The sequence below is a fragment of the Synchiropus splendidus genome, chromosome 12 (assembly GCF_027744825.2).
Source record: "Synchiropus splendidus isolate RoL2022-P1 chromosome 12, RoL_Sspl_1.0, whole genome shotgun sequence".
NCBI lineage: Eukaryota > Metazoa > Chordata > Actinopteri > Syngnathiformes > Callionymidae > Synchiropus > Synchiropus splendidus.
Window position 1 is genome coordinate 6,569,949 of NC_071345.1, and position 18,019 is coordinate 6,587,967.

Consider the following 18,019-nt stretch of genomic DNA (forward strand, 5'->3'; position numbering starts at 1 on the left):
AATGTAGTGTTCGGAAAGGTACGGGGCTCCAGGCGCACGTGAGACCCAGCTGCGCATCGCCTCCGTCTTAGTGTATGCTTCCGTTTATCCATCCTTTTTTAGTTTTTCTTATCAGTCTTCCCAAGTATGACAGAAGGAAGTAGCATGTCAGGGGGTGATGCAGCGGTCCAGGATGAGGTCGCCGTCAGCGCAGCCCCGGTGGAGGAGAAGCCACCGGAGAAGAAGGAGAGCGGGGACGGTCACGCGTCCGCACCGGAGGAAGTGCAGTTCGTGCACCCTGAAGGCGGCTGGGGCTGGGTGGTCATGCTGTCGGCGATGTGGTGCAACGGCTCGGTGTTCGGCATCCAGAACGCCTACGGGATTCTCTTCATCCACCTCCTGAGGGAGTTCGGCTCTGAGGAGGACAAGGACCTGCGCTTCAAGACAGGTGAATGCCAAACGTAACCTGACACAATTCTAGGTTCGTTACCTTCGCTACCACTCGCCAAAAGTCTCGTTTTTCAGCAGAATTATGCTCCAAGACTCGACTTTAACCGGTGTTCTTTGGTTCCTGTGTAATAACACGCGTATGTTTATCAGGTATTTATTGTCATTTTACCCGTTTATCTTTTTTTAAGAGTACAGGTCAAATTTGACAGAGAATACACATTTGAAAACACTATGTTTTACTTTTTTAAGTTAGCATACGGTGGCTACGCTTCAAGTCCTCGAGCCCAAACCGTGGCTGTTTCTCGGCTTCCGTATATTGTGCTTTACGAGGGTCTCTGGCTTTCAGAGTCCTCCTTGAGTCCCACACAAAAGCAACACCGTCCGTATCTAAATAAATTCAATTTGCCTTAACGTCTGCAAACTAGCGCCCACCCTCACCCACGACCACCACCAGCAGCGGTGAAACGTCATGACTCCCAGATCTGCTGGACAATTTACTATGAAAATCTTCGATTTTCTGTCGAATTTTGTCACGTTTCAGCGGTAAAGTCACATATAAACTTTATTGTTTATATGGATATTGCGTAGACTTTTATTATTTTCTTTAATTTTTAGTTTTTTTTAGTAAGTAAAGGCGAGGAGAAAAAAAATCTGACAAACATTTTTTTTCAGAAAAGTTCTGTGTGTATTTGTAGAAGTGAGTTTAGGACAGTCAGACATATCAGCATCTTTTGTTTACACTGCGCTGCATGTTATTACCACTTAGTTTTTATTATTATGCTGTTGCACAAGGGAAATGCCACTCAATTTCGTTGTATCTTCTGCTACAATGACAATAAAGGCTATTCTGATTCTGATAATTGACAGGGTTAAAGTATTAATAATAGATTATAGATTTATTTTATTATGGTTTGGTACTTGCTTTAAATGTACTGGATGCCGAGTCTGTTTTGGTTTGTGAAATACTATATATTTATGTATAACGTTTCTGCAAATTGAGTAAAAATAGTTCAAGAGGTCATGCTCGCAAGTCAGAGAGGGTGTTTTCCCTCTGTTGGAGCTGTGTCTCAGCCTCCTCGCTTTTCTTACAAGCAACTGCTCTATTGAGTTTCTAAGGGATGAGGAAAAAACAAAACTCTTATCATATGTAGCATTCGTAACCGCCGTTGTCATGTCACAACCAGGAGTTTTGCTGCTGTGTTTTCATACTATCAGAGGCCCAAAGTTCTGGAACTCTGGGATTAATCATCTACCTTCTTGTTTGTGTTGGCTTCCTACTGCCGTGTCGACCACAACAGTTTGACTGGAGAAGATCGTACGCTAACTGTACATCGTGTACGGAAACACCAACAATTCTACTCATTCTGTGGTTGACATTCTGTTTACAGAAGACAAATTCCTCTGAAATGTTTCTTCACCCTTGGATCTCAGTTGAAACCAGATTAGCAACTTGAAAATCTCCTGGGCTTGTCAGCTATTCAGTGGGTACTTTTGAGACCATTGTGCGTGTCAGCTATGTATGTATGTCCGGACACTCCACATTTTCATCTACCTGCCACTCAGAATCAGAACATTTTTGATTGGTATGTAATGATGGACTGTTTTACACCTGGACTTCTACACACTCCCACATGCTGTGTAGTCAAGTCTGCACTGTCAGTGACCCTTGAGGAGGAGCTGGGGGGAGGCAGTAAAGATTCTACTGAGGGCACGTGAGACACTGGGATCTGAATCGGCACTAAAATGCTCTAAGACTGAGCGATAATAGAGTGGTTCTGTTAATAAATCGAAGGCTTTCCAGCCGTGTGTGTGTTTACAATGAGGGCAAACATCAGATAAGTCACATGTCTGTTTGTATTACCTTTTGGTTTTAAATCAAATACCAAAGTAACTCACTTGAATCGGATATTGTGTGTGGTTATATAATCCTTAAATCCTCTGACTGTAGGTTTGCTTTTGAATCTGATGATATCTGCAGATGTTTGGTTAAAAGGTCTTGTGTGAAGTGGTGAGACGTCACCTGTTGGTTCCTGCTCTCCTTCTCTAATCTGGAGTGAAACCAGCAGCTGTTGTTCCTCCACCAAATGACTCAGACGCTCATCAATGCCGGGCGTCAATGTGTTGTTTCCCTTTGTAAAAAGGCCTGTGAGCTGCGCGATCACACGTTTCATTGATTGCCGTCTGTTGCTGTCGGACAATCCTTATCAAGACGCAGATTTCACCTTTGGAGATGTGAAATAATGGCAGCAGAGGTGTTGCTATCAGAGATTTCTCAATGGTGTTTGTGAGGCTAAAGTCCAGCCATGACATTTCTGTTTTACAAAGTGATGCTGGGGGAGTCTGTTGGTGCTTTTTAGGAAAAATATTGATACAAACGTGTCACGGTACAAATTCCAAACACATCTTTCTTGCTAAAGATGCTAAGGATTCGTTCATTCAATGTCACACACCTCATTGTGGGGACCATTGGTGAGTTTAATACCCAGCTGTGTAGCGTTCGTGTTGCACATTCACTCTTGGATGGAGAGTAGCCGCACGCGTTGCTCTGCCAGGAGGGAAGACGGTCCATAAACATAAATCATCTTGACATCTTTCCCGTCAGAGTTCCTATTTTCTGCCTCACGTACTGTAAAGTACAGGAGGTTATGGATGTTACATTTCAATGCTTTCAATAGCTGCTGTTTGTCCAAACAAATTCATTCTATAATCATAATAATACAAGACTGTAGCAATATTTTCCTCTTTGGAATACTCATCCTCGGAGGCGAAGGTGGCTCGGACATCTTGTATAGATGATACCTGCCTATATATTGGTCATATATTGACTGTAAGAGGAGCTAATGTCTTAGCTAATAGCGCTACGGACCCTGATAGATTGGCTTGTTACGCTACATTTTGAAAAATAAAGCACCTTTGATATGTGTCTATTACTCATTTAAATCTAGTAATAACAACCCATTTTCTGTTTGTACTTCAGTTCCCCAAATGTGAAGCCACATGTATGGCACCACATTGACCTAAACATCTTCCAATGCCACTTCTCCACCAAGTCTTTGCTACGTGGTCAAAGTATTCCCTTCAGCCACCAGACTGCAAACATGAGACTACACTCAATGTTCCCTCTCAGTTTGCCTCACAATTTCTAGTCAACAGTGAGGACTGGTATCATTTCAAAGCTCTGGTGATAACGCTGGATGCGTGTTATCTTCGAGATGTAAACTTTGGACTGAAATATTTTCTGATGATGTTGCTTTTTCATAAACTGGTTAGATTTTGAACCCAAATACCCGTCCAATGAATGTTACAGCTGAAAAAGGAAAGTCATTGATTATTGCAGGATGTAGTTTGTAGCTAATATATTAGAGCGACTGAATGGACAGATCTTTGACTACGGAACATTAGTTTAAGAAGACACTTGTTCCACAGCTCCAGTAGATATTTTACAGCAAGCATGTTGACTCCTAATATGACCAGTGTTCAGGCTGAAAGTGAAGATGTGCGTTCTAGTTCCCCTTCACAAATCAAGTAAGCAGTTATGTGATCAACGTCATGTGTTTAAACAAGGTTTGGGGCGATGTTTGACTTTGTACGTGAAGTCAATGAAAATGAGTTAAAATCATGACGCACCTAAATCGGAAGAAGTGCTTATCGACAGAGTCAATTACAGGATGTTTACATTGGATTAGCCGCAATGGTCACATACGGATGATTGTGCCTGTTCTGTGTTGATAGCAGGAAGTGGTTTTGTGTCTGTAAATTGGAGTTTGAAAAGGAAGCGAATGGTGTGTGCAGAAGCAGTTTATCCACCTTTGTGAAAACTGGACGAGCCGCGGCAAAAGAGCATTAATACCTATTTATCGACACGCTACTGCAGCGTGCTGATCATAGACAGCGTTCAAGACACTGTCACTCATCCCTGGGAGATATGTGATGTGATAACCTGGAAGCGCTGCAAGAAGATGTGTGTCGACTTGTTGCAGAGGCTTAAGTGTTTGATATTCAAATTGTACGCTGCTCCTCTCAACCAGAAACTTACTATGGAGGAACTTGTGCTTCACAGTGTTATGTTTGCACGGCAGTTCCCAAGACACATGTAAAGAGGAACTTCAGCTCATATCCTGACTCTGTAACGTCAACAGCACTGCGGCTTCCCCTCCGCTCTGCTTATTCCACGCCTGCTGCAAAGTCAATCCAACTTGTTTGTGACGAAATCCTTAAATGGTTTTACAGATATCCTTCCTGTTGGGTCTAATCGGCGGGTAGAAAATTCATCTGATCTGTTGCGTTGGGTCGAGATAACATACCATCAGGCATGTCGCGACACGCACCGGCTGCTGAGGCCGGACCTGTCTGAGCTGCTTTGTTGAAAACTCCACGTTATAACAAGCACAGATGGCCGCTTTGAATGAGCTTTTAAATACCTTGTACCCACAACCCTAGATGAATTAGCCGTACAAAACGTTGTGCTTGGCACTTTGTGTTTGTGGTTGAGAAGTGTGAGAGGTTTCATTCCCTTCAGTTTCATTTGTTACCTTATGGTCAGAGCCCAGCTCAGCAGACACCATATGACAGTGGAGACTCAGCAGAGGATTGTACATTTCTGAATTGGTAAATGTTTAATCATTGATTGACCTATTTTGTCTCGGTGATGTGACACACACACACCAAAAAAAACCCTTAAATGTGAGTGTTGTGACAGACTGATACAGCTCTCGCATGGCAGCACTTTCCGTGTCTGGAGCCAAAGATAGTGAATGTATATTGGAGTCAGCCAATGGCGGTGGGTCGTGTAGGGGCGGGGACAAACGGCCTGTCGAGTCAATGACCGTGGCATGTGCGTAGCGGCCGCTCACCCGGTGGGAATGCCTCATGGGGCTATTCCTGGGCCTCTTGCAACACTAGCTGTCGCGAACCAGTCTGTTGGAATCACATCACATGCACACTTAAGAACCAAACTGTTTTTCTTCAAAGTTGTTGATGATAACTAGCTGTACTTTCATGCTCCTTAGATTTCAGTACAACTGATACACCGAGTCCAGGATGAGCAGGAAAATATTATTGCTGGGTTTGTTTCTGTTAGCTGCCGCCCTGCTGTGTGAGGATGTTTTTGTTTGTCCAGTAGATGGGGCTGGAGTTTAAAGTGTCAAACCTGGGAAGTGGTTCAGATCCTGACTCATGGGTTTTCGTAAATCTTTACTCGATATGACGTCCATAAAAGGAGCTACCGTCCACGTGACTGCCTACTTCCATGGTTACGTGTATCCCACATAAACGTCACTGTCAGCTGAGGCCTCTATAATCGTCGGCCCTTAACTTTATTTTAGAAATTAGTTTATTTCAGAGCACCATCAGTGCGAATCCAAATCGTTCTGTTCTGTGATATATCTAGTAGTGGTGGGTCCCTCTCGACCTCGTGACCATGGACTTTAGTGCCTCCAGCCATTTGATGATAGATACCTGAATGCTATGTTGTGATGACTCTGTGGCTGTGTTGAGAAGAAAAGCATTAGGGTAGTTGAATGCTGAGTCCAGAGGTCGCAGCATAATATATTTGGAATATTAATGCATATTTCTCTCTCCTCCATCCTGAAGTATTTTCCACCTTCAAGGAATGGATGACTCCAGTTTGGAATTTGGAAACTGGCCTCCATCACTACTGTACATGCTGAGAGGAGCAAGCATAAATCAGCCATCTTTTTGTAGTTTCCTAATAATGCAAAAACAATCCCTCTGAAAACACATGCTTGCGTGAGGCTATCGTTCAATGATTGACAGGGCATTTGATCTGGGACACATGGGGGCACGGCGAGTGTTTGGTTGAAGGTTGTGGAGAGATAAAAATCCAAAGGGTAAATAGGTTGAGAACACGGCAGCACTCCAGAGGAAGCTGAAGGGCCAATTGTGTGTCCTGCGCCTGACAGGCATCATCAGGCCATAAGCTGAAGGGGGCGGAGCTGAATCCTGGTGGTAGCGCACTCTTGCTTTCTGCAAGAATCCTTCCGAGGACTCTCAAGTCATTGATCTAATGCCTGAATACAGAATGCGGACAAACTGTCTCTGGAGCTAACCTGTGTTTAGCTTGCTCTCTCTTTGGTGGTGTGGGTTTCACCAACACACACCAGGTTCCTCTAATATTCTACAGTAACCACAGCTTTGCAACAGCTGGCTCAAATATTTGATTTACTCCTGTCGAGTAAAGCCCTTCAGCTTGGTTATTTTCTAACCAATATGTTTTGAATCTGAATATTTAATGAATCAAAATGTGAGTTGTGTCGTGCTCACATATGGACGTACAGATTCAGATAAATGTTGCAAGTCCGATGTAACATGCTGTGCAATGTGTTTCTCAAATGCTGAGCATCTTTAACATGCTTCAATTCCTTCCTTCATTTGCACAAATGTTTTTGTTGCCAGTGTTGTCTTCGTCTCCATGGACCAGATCTAGTCTAATGAGGGTAACACAGACGCCAAGTTCAAAGACACTAAATCAATGTGGGAATTAGTTCAGAACATAAAAACATTTTATTTTTTTTTAAGTGGGAGGACAAAGCGTTCCCCCAATCACAGAGAAGCCCACAACACCACCCTCCTATTTCACTTTTTCATCTGTTCGGCTTCAATTACGAACACGCCTATGATATGTTTTCTCTCGTTTTTTTGCCAAGCTATAAATGAACCTACAGCAGCAGCAGTGGTGTGGCTCTCGCTTTTTCTTTGCTGTGTCATGGATCGGGTTCCACTTCCTGCTTTAAGGGGCCACGTGTGAAAAAAGACTTGAACTAGAGCTTGGTATGAAGCGTGATGGACTCCAGAGAGTCAAGATGAAATGGTTTCCAGCTGTTGCCAGACTGATTTGTGGTGTGGAAGTCTGGTCCAAGTGTACAACTGTTGAAGGAAGCTAGAGGCCCTGGTTTGGGTTTAATGCATGGAACTGCAGCTGCCATTATACACGCTGTAATCCAATTCTGTTAGCTGGAACGTCTTGTTCTCCAGCTTCCAAATCTACCTCTTGTTTCTGACTTATTTTGTGCAGACACAGTAACAAGTGTTCTGTAATGGATTGGTGACCTGTCCAGTGTTTCACCAGTTCGATGAGCGTCTTGCAACGGCGACCATTTTACAGTTTTTCTCAGTCGCTTCAAACATTCATCGATTGAAAGAATGACAGAAATAATGAATGAATCGTCCGTACTATTAGCATAACAGTAAGTGCATTTCTCAAAACTCCAGATAACACTATACGTAACTCATTCGTGTATGCGGGAGATCCGTTGCAGGAGACTGGACAAGATCGTACTGTAAATTGTTGATAAAGAAAGGAAAGGACAGCACTGCAGACCACAGAAGAAAATAGAACTTTCTGCTGTAGGAATTACCCTGCAGTCTTCCCACATCTGCTAATGTTCCTGTAGATAGTGCCACGTCACACAAAAAGAAATATCTTCTCCTGCCACGCAGCGTGGAAGGAAGAGTGTCTAATCCAGCTTCTGCTGGCATCTGCTGTGATGTCATCACACGCAGCCTCCGTGGCAGCCAGAAGATCATCTATGTGTGTGACTGGTGAAAAACTGTACTATGCAAAACAGGTCAGCACATGGTGTAAATGGGTAGTCAACACATTGGAGTGTAATGTTGTAAATAAAAGAGAAAAATAAATGTATGTGAACTGTTGTAAGCACAGCTTTTTAACTATCAAAATGTGAGTGTGTGAGGCAGATGTCCTCACTTTAGTCTTTGTGTCCGTCGTGTCTCCATGCTTCAGACGTTACGGGTGGCGATGGTGCTCATTCAGGCTTGCAACTGTCCATGTGCTGCACAGCTACTATCATTATGAAAGTTCAAAATGTTGCCGTCCTTTTGGGTCCAGCCTCAGGTGTCAATGGTGGGAGGGCTTTTCAACCCGGGGCTAATAGTTATCGACATCGTGAGACTTTGTAGTCTTGGCTTGAAGCATGGCTCCACTGTAGGGACTTCTTATCAAATTCAATGCTGTTTGTTTTGTTCCAAATTTGCATCATGTTCTAAGATCTTACAGCTCTCAGTGGGGTGGCCTTCATCTTCACGCTGAGGATTAAAGCCTTACATTTTGGCTGAGAGAGGAGAGAGAGCCAGTACATTGGTAGGAAGATGTTGAGGTTGGAACTGCCAGGCAGAAGGTGGAGAGGGAGGCCAAAGAGGAGATTGATGGAGGAGGTGAAGGAGGATATGAGGTTTGTAGGTTTGAGAGAAGACGATCCGCTGTGGCCACCCCTGAAGGGAGAAGCCGAAAGAAGAAGAAGAAGAAGGAGTGTGCCTTTGTTTGTTTTGCTTTGCTTACCTATATATTTGAGCGAACCCTGAGGGAGGAATCTCAAACCACGTGGAGCTGGCAGATAACTGAATTCAGACTGGAGTCAGTTATTGCACAGTCCTGCTGAGGACGGGGTGGAGTTGACACACCTGCTGACAGCGTCTGATGCAATACCTGCAGAATACATCAGTAGTTTTATTCCTAAACACTCCTCCCACCAGTGCCTGATGTGCCCTCGTGAAAACCTGCTGAGCCAGCTCAAAATATTATATTTTTGCTGGGTACGTGAAAAAGATAGATGATGAAAAACTGCATTTTCAAAATGCTGAAAAATTTGAGTAACACACTCTTAGTGGAGGATATTGAAAAATACATGTAACATAAAGAGAAAAAATATATAGATTTTTGACCCTTCCATTAGTTATTGATTGTGTTTTTCCATTGTGTCTTACATGTGCTGATCTGAACCTTGGGTCAGTGTAAGGCCAAACAGAACATCAAACAGATCCTCTTGTGTCACTGAAAGAGAAAAAGCAAATAATGATTAGCTCATGACTTCAACATCTATGCCATGTACGTCCATTACTGGTGACATCTGAGGGCGGCTTGACCCTTAAATGTCTGATGCCTGTGCATCTTACTGGTTTACTTCAATTCTTTTCAAGACAAACACGTTTCTTACTCATGCCACGCTTCACCCGCTGTTTATTCAGCCAAATTGAGAAAGTGCTGCTCTTGGTGTTGACAGGAGTTAATATGTAACTCACCAACCACCTGCTTCAAGTGACTGATGGCCGTGTCACACGCTGAAGTGGAGCTGTCTGGAAGCCATTTGCTGCTTTTTGGGACAAGAAACATTTGCTCTGGTTTATTCACTGATAATCAGCCGACCGTGGGAAACTAGCCCTGAAACAGAAAGTCCTCATCGCCAATTCTATCTGAACATGTTAAGCCTTTACAAAAGTCGTACTGTCAGTCATGTAGGGCTGCAACAAACGAATATTTTCATAGTCGACTAGTCTACCTTAATCTAGTAATCGGCCTCTGATGTTTTGAGGTTGTCTGATTGGGTTGTTGTAAATAAATAGAAAAAGAAAAATATGTATCTTCTTCTTCTTCTTTCCGCTTCTCCCTTCAGGGGTGGCCACAGCGGATCATCCTCCTCCATCTCACCCTGTCCTCTGCTTCCTCTTCTCTCAAACCTACAAACCTCATGTCCTCCTTCACCACCTCCATCAATCTCCTCTTTGTCCTTCCTCTCCACCTTCTGCCTGGCAGTTCCAACCTCAACATCTTCATCTACCAATGTACTGGCTCTCTCTCTCCTCTGTACATGTCCAAACCATCTGCATATAGCCTCTCTGACTTGGTCTCCTAAACACCTGACCACATCCTGATCCTATCCATCCTGGTCACTCCCAGACAGAAGCTTGGCATCTTCATCTCTGCTACCTCCAGCTCTGCCTCCTGCCTTTTCCTCAGTGCCACTGTTTCCAAACCATACAACATTTTGGATGCTTTCCCTTTCATTGTCCTTGCCGACAGCCTTTTGTCACACATCACACCTGACATTTTTGTCCGATGATTCCATCGTACCTGCACCTGCTTCTTCACCTCTTTCTCACACTCTCCATCATCCTGGACAGTTGAGCCTAAGTACTTAAAATCCTCCACCTTCTTTATCTCTGCATCCTGTAACTCCACCCATCCACTTGACTCCCTCTCATTCACACACATGGATTCCGTCTTACTGCGGATAACCTTCATTCCTCTCCTTTGTAAGGCAAACCTCCACCTCTCTAGCTTATCTTCCACTTGCTCCCTGCTCTCACCACAGATCACAATGTCATCTGCAAACATCATTGTCCAAGAGGCTTCTTGTCTGACCTCATCTGTTAACCTGTCCATCACCATCGCATACAAGAAGGGGCTCAGAGCTGAGCCTTGGTGCAGTCCCACCTCCACCTATAAACACTTGTAGAGTATAGAAGTTGTGAAACTTTAGATTTGAATTTCTCAAAATGTAGCATCAAAAGTCTGGGTGCATCTCTAATGTCCCTTCAGGTGTTTTGGGTCACGATGGTCACCTCCTCTTACTATTGTGCGCACACGGGATAATACAGTGATGACATCACAACTAGTCAACGCATGACGCCCTCAGCGGCTCATTTTGCAGTCGATTATGATCCTGTCCTTTTTTAAATGAAAGTGTCTGCTCTGTTCCCATGATGCACAGCGACATTTGTGGCTCTCATGAAAGCTAATAATGTAACATATGATAATTTAATAACATTAACAACATGTACAGTCAAGACTTTATCTGGAACTTGAGAAAAAGGTCACGTTCCCCAGTCCATTTTGAGTGGCGTCATAGCTGTTTTTTTAAATTCCGAGCTCCTTAAAAGCAAACTACAGTAACAACACCGTTGTCACCTGATCCGCCACTCTCATCTTACTCAAGCAGAACAGGGACAACAAAAAACATTCTGGCTCCAGCTGCTGTACTTCTTTCTCACAGGATTCTCTTGACCTTTCACCAGAGGAGAAAAACATCTGTCGCCTGTCAGAGTTGTTTTTCTCTCAGTCGTCAGGTAGAACCTCACGTGAGACTTCACCTCTGGAGACTGGAGAAGCCTCACTACTCACAATATATCCTGTTTGTCTGCTGACTGGACCAGTGCTCCACACAGAATGTCCGCACAGTGCTGAGCAAGCAGGTGGCCACACGACGACAACTTGTTTCCCTTCACTGTTCATGAGCTCTTCTCACCTCGGAAAACACTTATGGAAGCAGAAAAAGGAATAAGCAAGTCCAGTCCAGTCTTGGACGTGTGTAACTACAATGTAATATGTGACTGACTACTTCTCACAAGGTTATTTTTTCCCTTTGGAAAAAGCATTTGTCTTCGTGCTGGCGTTTGCATGGTTGGCTTTTCCTGACATCTCCTTCCTGTCCCCAGAATATTTCGTCCCGCTCGATATTTTTGTCACTCTGAGCCAAGGAAAACACTTCACATGATATGGAGCAGGACAATGGAAACCGAACGATGTATTTGTCTGTTGGACAGATGCCTCTTGAGGAGATGAATGGCAGCGCAGCGCTTCCATATAACTGTGTCCTCTCCTGGCGACTGTCTTGTTGGGTGTTTTTGACACTTTCCTGTCTGATCTCCCAGCATGGGTGGGCTCCCTCTCCATGGGGATGATCTTCTTCTGCTCTCCCATCGTCAGCGTGGTCACAGACATCCTGGGCTGCAGAGTGACGGCGGTGGGCGGCGCGGCCGTCGGCCTGATCGGACTGCTGGCCAGCTCTTTTGTCACGTAAGAACAAGTCTCTTTGCTTGCACAAGCCATATAATAAGCACAACATGAATATGGCCGTGTACTATGAAGCATGTGCAGCTGGCTCGTCCAGTTCCTGTTGAATCATCAGCAATGAAATGAGTCATTTTTTTCCACATAATGCAGAAGATGAATCATGAGCTCTGAAGAGAAATGAGGGGGATTGTAAACCATCCGAGAATTTCTTGATAATTTTGAAACACAGTGGTTCACTGTGAAGAAAATTGGAGTATATATATATATACATATAATTATAATTAAAATATCCCTTTTTACTAAAAAATGCACACATATATATATACACAAACTTTTTTATAAAGATATGTATATATAAAAAACTACATATATAAATAGAATTCAAATACAAAATCATGTTATAATTAAAAATCATTGTAGAATTTTATATATAATTGTATAATTACATATAATTATTGTTCTAATATATAATATTATATCATTATATTATAATAATTATCAATATGTTTTACAATGCAAAGTCACATTTTCACGCTTACATTTATGTTTTAGCATTTTGTTATTTTGTTGGGTTTGCTGCAATGAAGCCTGTAAAAGTGGACAGGTGATGCTTTCACTGCAACTATGACTCAACGTGAAACATGAATCTGTTGATCTGATCTGGATCATGGAATTCATCTGCGGGGTTGTCCAACTCAAACACATTCATGAATCATATTAAAACAGTTCCACGCTGAAGCTCATCAAATGTCAAGAACGCACGACTGCATTTTCCAAGCCACTCCTTCACGTCTGAGAAGGTCCAGAGTCACCATTCATCACAATCTATATGAGCGTTGTTAAAACAAATGACAGCACTTTAACATATGATTTATCAGTGATCTTGGCTCTGTTGATCACTCATCACTGACCAGGAAATTCATTTATGACTCTCCCTGAAGCCAACAGTAGGCTTCTTATCGAGGATACGGCAGGAATGAGCTGACTCAGGTGGTGCAAGGGTCATAATGTGCCCTTGGCTGAGCGTCAAACCAAGCATCTCCATCGTGATAATATGGAAACGTTAAAGAGACCAGCTGGAATATTGACATCTTCAACTCTGAATTCTGGACAATATGTAACGGTTGTTCATACAGACTGTGTCATTTGTCTTGCCCCCCAGTTCCCTGGGCCCCATGTACTTTACCTACGGTATCGTCTTCGCCTGCGGCTGCTCCTTCGCCTACCAGCCGAGCCTGGTCATCCTGGGCCACTACTTCAACAAGCGGCTGGGTCTGGTCAACGGCATCGTGACGGCCGGCAGCAGCATCTTCACCATCACGCTTCCCTTCGTGCTGTCCATCCTGCTGGAGAACGTGGGCCGCCAGAACACCATGCGCGTGCTCTGCGTCCTCATGTTCGTGCTGATGCTGGCCGGCTTCACCTACAGACCCCTGCTGCCGGCCAAACCCAAGAGCCCCACCGGAAGAGTCTGCCCGCCCCTGAACAAGGTCTTCAACGTCAACATCTGGAAGTCTTTGGGATACCGCATATGGGCTTTTGGGATCCCTGCTGCACTTTATGGCTACTTCGTGCCTTATGTTCACCTGGTGAGTGTGACTCTACCGCCCCCCAGTGGTCAGACATCTCCATGACATTCAACCAGCCTGTTTTTCTGGAAGGAGCGGAGTGACAGAGGTTCAGAAACACAAATATTAACTTAAAGAATGAGCTGTGTTGATGTGAAAGATGAGAAGCAGAACAGAACCTCGCACCAATGGTTTGGTTTTCTTTGTTTTTCTACTGAAAATTGGGAACAATGTTGTGGCACAACAGTAGCGATTCTCAAAATAACATCCCTTTAGTCAGGACATTTTTGTGAGGCTAGCGGCGGCTCGAAAACATGTTGTGGTTAAAATCCTGGCTCTGACGGTCAACGCTCAGATGGTGACGTGCTGGTGAGGATACCATGACTGTTGTTGGTCACACAACACCGTGACCCCGGCTGCCCTCACACCTCTCATGGGGAACAGCTCACTTCAGCTTGAAAACAGTTCCGTGTTGTGCTCCTGAACCGTGCCGTATTTCTATCTCAGATGACTTACGTGGAGGAGCGTTTTGGACAGGATGTCAACAAAGAAGTGCTGCTCATGTGCATCGGCATCACGTCCTTCGTGGGCCGCCTCATTTTCGGTGTGGTGGCGGACTACGTGAAGGGAGTCAACAAAGTTTACCTGCAGGTAAGACGCCTCGTACCTGGCTCGCCGCCGCCGCCGCTGACGTCCTCCCGCTCCAGGTCACGTCCTTCCTGGTCATCGGCTTGATGTCACAGATGATTCCTCTCTGCAACATCTTTGGGGGCCTGATCGCCGTCTGCCTGCTGATGGGAATCTTCGACGGCTGCTTCATCTGCCTCATGGCTCCCATCGCCTTTGAGCTGGTCGGAGCCAATGACGTTTCACAGGCCATCGGCTTCCTGCTGGGCTTGATGTCCGTCCCCATGGTGGTGGGACCCCCCATCGCAGGTAAACACGGGATGGCTCCTGGATCCTAGTGACTGGTCTTCTCCGAATCCACTGCATTTCTACTCACCTTTGTGTCGTGGGTGAGAGTTAAAGTGTGTTTGTCTCACGCCACAGGCTTCCTCCGGGACCGGCTGGGCAGCTACGACGTTGCCTTCTACCTGGCAGGTATCCCCCCTATGGTGGGCGGAGCCCTGCTGTGTCTCATTCCGTGGGTTGAAGCGAGACGCAAGAGAAGAGAGAAGGCCGCAGCTCTGAAGGGAGAACCCGACGCCGCCCAGAGCATGTTGGAGAGCCAGAATCCTCAGGTGGATCTAAAGAACTCCAAAAACGGAGAGTCGGTCCTTTAGTGTCCCCCGCTTGGACCGTGTGAAACAGAGACCTGGTCAGACTGAACGAGCAGGACGTCATCGTGACCACAAAAAAAAAAACTTGAATGTGATCCTGTAGAACTTAAATCAGACCCAATCTCACAGCACAACACTTGAAATTTCATCCATTTGTAAAGGCGTCTATGCAGTTTTTAAAGAGGACGCTTGAAGGGAAACTTTGGACAAAGGGATCTGCAGGACTTGAATCATCGCACTGACCTGGCCTCCGTACCAGCAGCTCTGTCCCCTTGGATGGAATCAGGAATCATCGGGAGCCGGAGTCCAGCTGACAGAAGCACATCAGCGTTAGGGTCGCCCACTGCTGCCTCTTCTGAAATGTTCTGTGTTTTATTGACCTGTCGTCCCACACAGCCGTGCCTTTTATCTCACTTCCAGTGGACGCTCCCTTCACTCAGGGATGTCGGATCCATGGCTGAACCTAGGGTGTCAGAGGAGGAGTCTGTGTTTTAGAGCCTGAAATCGTTTCACATCACTGACTAGAAATCTGTTATAACTGAAGGTACCTTCACACCAAACGCGACTTGGCGACTTGTGCTACCTGGAAGTGACTCCCTCCCCCCCTTGTCTAGTCCCTTTAAGAAAGTCGGTCCGTCTGGTGAGGGGGGCGGGTCTGAAGTCAACATGGAGGATTGGTGAGGCAGAATTGTTGGCCTTTATCTACTGTAGAAGTCTATGAAAAGCTTCTCTGAGCTGAAGCTCTGACCTTGGAACAATAATGTAACTATAATGTGGCGCAACACCCGTAATCGCATCGCGTTTGGTGTGAACGTTTCCCCCCCATCTCCAAAGAGGGGTCCCTCCCTCAACGTCTCATCTCACACAAGCTTAACCCAAGTCCTTCTTGCTCACACTCTGTCAATCCAACACAACAGTGCCCTCCAAGGTGCGGCACGGAGACACACCTCCATCCAAAGTGGCTAACCACCTCCTCAGCGATTGTCGTTGCCCAGTGGCTGAACTGATTTCACACCGATGAATTCATTTAGATCATGTGATCACAAACATATGGGTTGACAACAACTTCAGCCTGAAATAATCCCGGTCTCTGGAATATTCTCCAATGGACCAGAGGTGAATGTACAATAGTGTTTTCTAGTATTTTATTTTGTTCGTCCTTTTGCTGATTTACCAAAGTCAAAGCCATTGATGCCCAAAGTGCTGCTTCAATTCATGCTTTACTTTCAAGTGTAGCTCAAGTTTGGTCCCTGAAATAAGTGCCATGGTGTTTTATTTGAACTCTCGCTCACCATCTCAACAAACTAGCCATCGCCTACTTTCCTCTTAGCAATGGTTTTGAACAGAACCAAGTTTTTTTCTGCGTTCATTGTTTAACACTAAACACTTGAATCACAACACAACACAAGAGACTTCGACATCATGTTTGAACCAGCTAGGATATCCATTCCTCCTGCGACATGTTAAGGCTAAACTATCTTTTCCACTAATGTTTCCGAACGCCTTTTAGACAAAGTTGGTTAGCTTCTTTAGCTATTTCAACACATTTTGTTGCGTTTTTTGGACCAACAACTCACAACAGAGATTTTGCAACCGTTTCCTTTGCCTCATTTATGTCTGATGAATGTTTACAGAATATATCTTGCTTTGTGAATCAATTTGAACATTAAATTAGTGTTGTTTACCAGAAACCATCTTCATCTAGAATTCAATAAGTTTAGTTGTTGTTGTTTCAGTTTTGTCTCCAGGTGTTTTACTTTTATATCTTCACCTGTATAGGAAAAACACATTTTCTTAATTTACCTGCTTCCAGTGTTTATTTCAGTGTCATAAACATATTTATCTTTTGTCTTCTGACTCTTTATATGCCATAATGAAATGTCTGTGCTGTCTGAGGAATATAAATCACTACAGCCTTACGTGGTCCTTAGTGTGTGAAGAACATAACCAGCAGCTGTTGAGATGAGTGTTTCAGAAGAATGTTTAAAAGATGTCTTGGATTTCACGTTTGATTTTGTAACTTTTTGGTTTTTGAAATGTCCCGATCCAGTGTCCTTTTATATCGCAGTTGGCAATTGTTGATTAAGAGTTCAAAGCGAGGCCTGACTGCTGCGTGTTGTTATGTTGCCGTAAAATAATAAAGGTGATTGTGTCACATCAAAGTGCTGGAGTTCTTGTCTGCACGGGGTCTGTCAGAATCAGGGTCAAAACGAAAAGAAAAGAAAAGATCTTATTCATAAACCGAACAGATATGAAAGTTAAGAGTCCACTGGTCTGTGAATATTATCAACATTGATAGACAAATGCTCTTATTCATTTTAATATTATTTAATTATTTATGATTATGTACTATTTAAACCCACAAACCATCTTAAAATAGAGCAATTTACAGCAAAATAGAGCGGACTGGTTACTAACCTGGGTTTGTGGTGAGTATTTTAATCACTTGAGCAAAGGGATCAGATTAAGAACTGTAGTAAGAGAATAGCTGTTCGTCCTTAAGTACAATTATATATATTTTTTGACTATTTTGGCTGCATGTTGTGCAGTAAACTAGGTTCAACTTCTCTGATGTTGACTCAAATAATTCACAAGAACTGTTGTTGCATTATTTACATGCAACTTGCCTGAGGGTTCGGTGTGTGATCGAGCTCCAGGAGCGGAAGTCAGAAACAGGAAGGAACGGAACAAAATAAAAGCCTCTGGATCGTGACAATACAATGTAAAAATGTAAAAAATAAAAAATAAAAATGTAAAAAAAATCATCGTAAAGATGATAAATGCTACAAATACCTATTTACCGAAACATTGTTTAACATTTAAATCACTGGAACTCCTTGTTTTAGGTGGACGTTAAAATTAATCTCCCACTAATGTGACTGAGTTTCTCCACAGTGGCCGCAAGAGGGCAGTTTTGTCCTCCATACACACTGTACATCGTTGGCGAACCGGTGTTCAGGGTTGCTGGGAGCGATGGAGCTCATCCCAGGGGTCACTGAGCGAGAGGCAGGAATACACCCTGGACAGATCGCTGTGCGGCTGGAACCCCTCATCAGGTGCTTTGCTGTCGAGACTCTGCACCTCCACATCTCTTGAGGAGAAGTAGTGGCTCCACCTCTGATCCCCTTCTTGGC

At 44.2% G+C, this 18,019-nt stretch overlaps 2 protein-coding genes across 4 annotated transcripts in view; one reads left to right on the top strand and one right to left on the bottom strand.

Annotated features, from left to right (window-relative positions):
- Window positions 1–7: 7 nt before the first annotated feature.
- On the top strand, window positions 8–17,035 carry slc16a10 (solute carrier family 16 member 10). Its single transcript, XM_053882169.1, has 6 exons — window positions 8–427; window positions 11,896–12,040; window positions 13,200–13,626; window positions 14,113–14,256; window positions 14,313–14,541; window positions 14,656–17,035. Exons 1-6 carry the CDS (start codon window positions 127–129, stop codon window positions 14,886–14,888), a joined length of 1,479 nt encoding a protein of 492 aa, XP_053738144.1. The 5' UTR covers window positions 8–126; the 3' UTR covers window positions 14,889–17,035.
- acp1 (acid phosphatase 1) overlaps window positions 8,747–18,019 on the bottom strand; it is a 68,328-nt gene continuing 59,055 nt past the window's right edge. For all 3 annotated transcript variants that reach the window (XR_008416306.1, XR_008416305.1, XR_008416304.1), the window contains 3 exons: window positions 15,266–15,348; window positions 13,224–15,195; window positions 8,747–12,137 (listed from right to left, as the gene is read on the bottom strand). The gene's annotated coding sequence lies outside the window, so the exon portion shown is untranslated. The remainder of the gene's footprint in view (window positions 12,138–13,223; window positions 15,196–15,265; window positions 15,349–18,019) is intronic.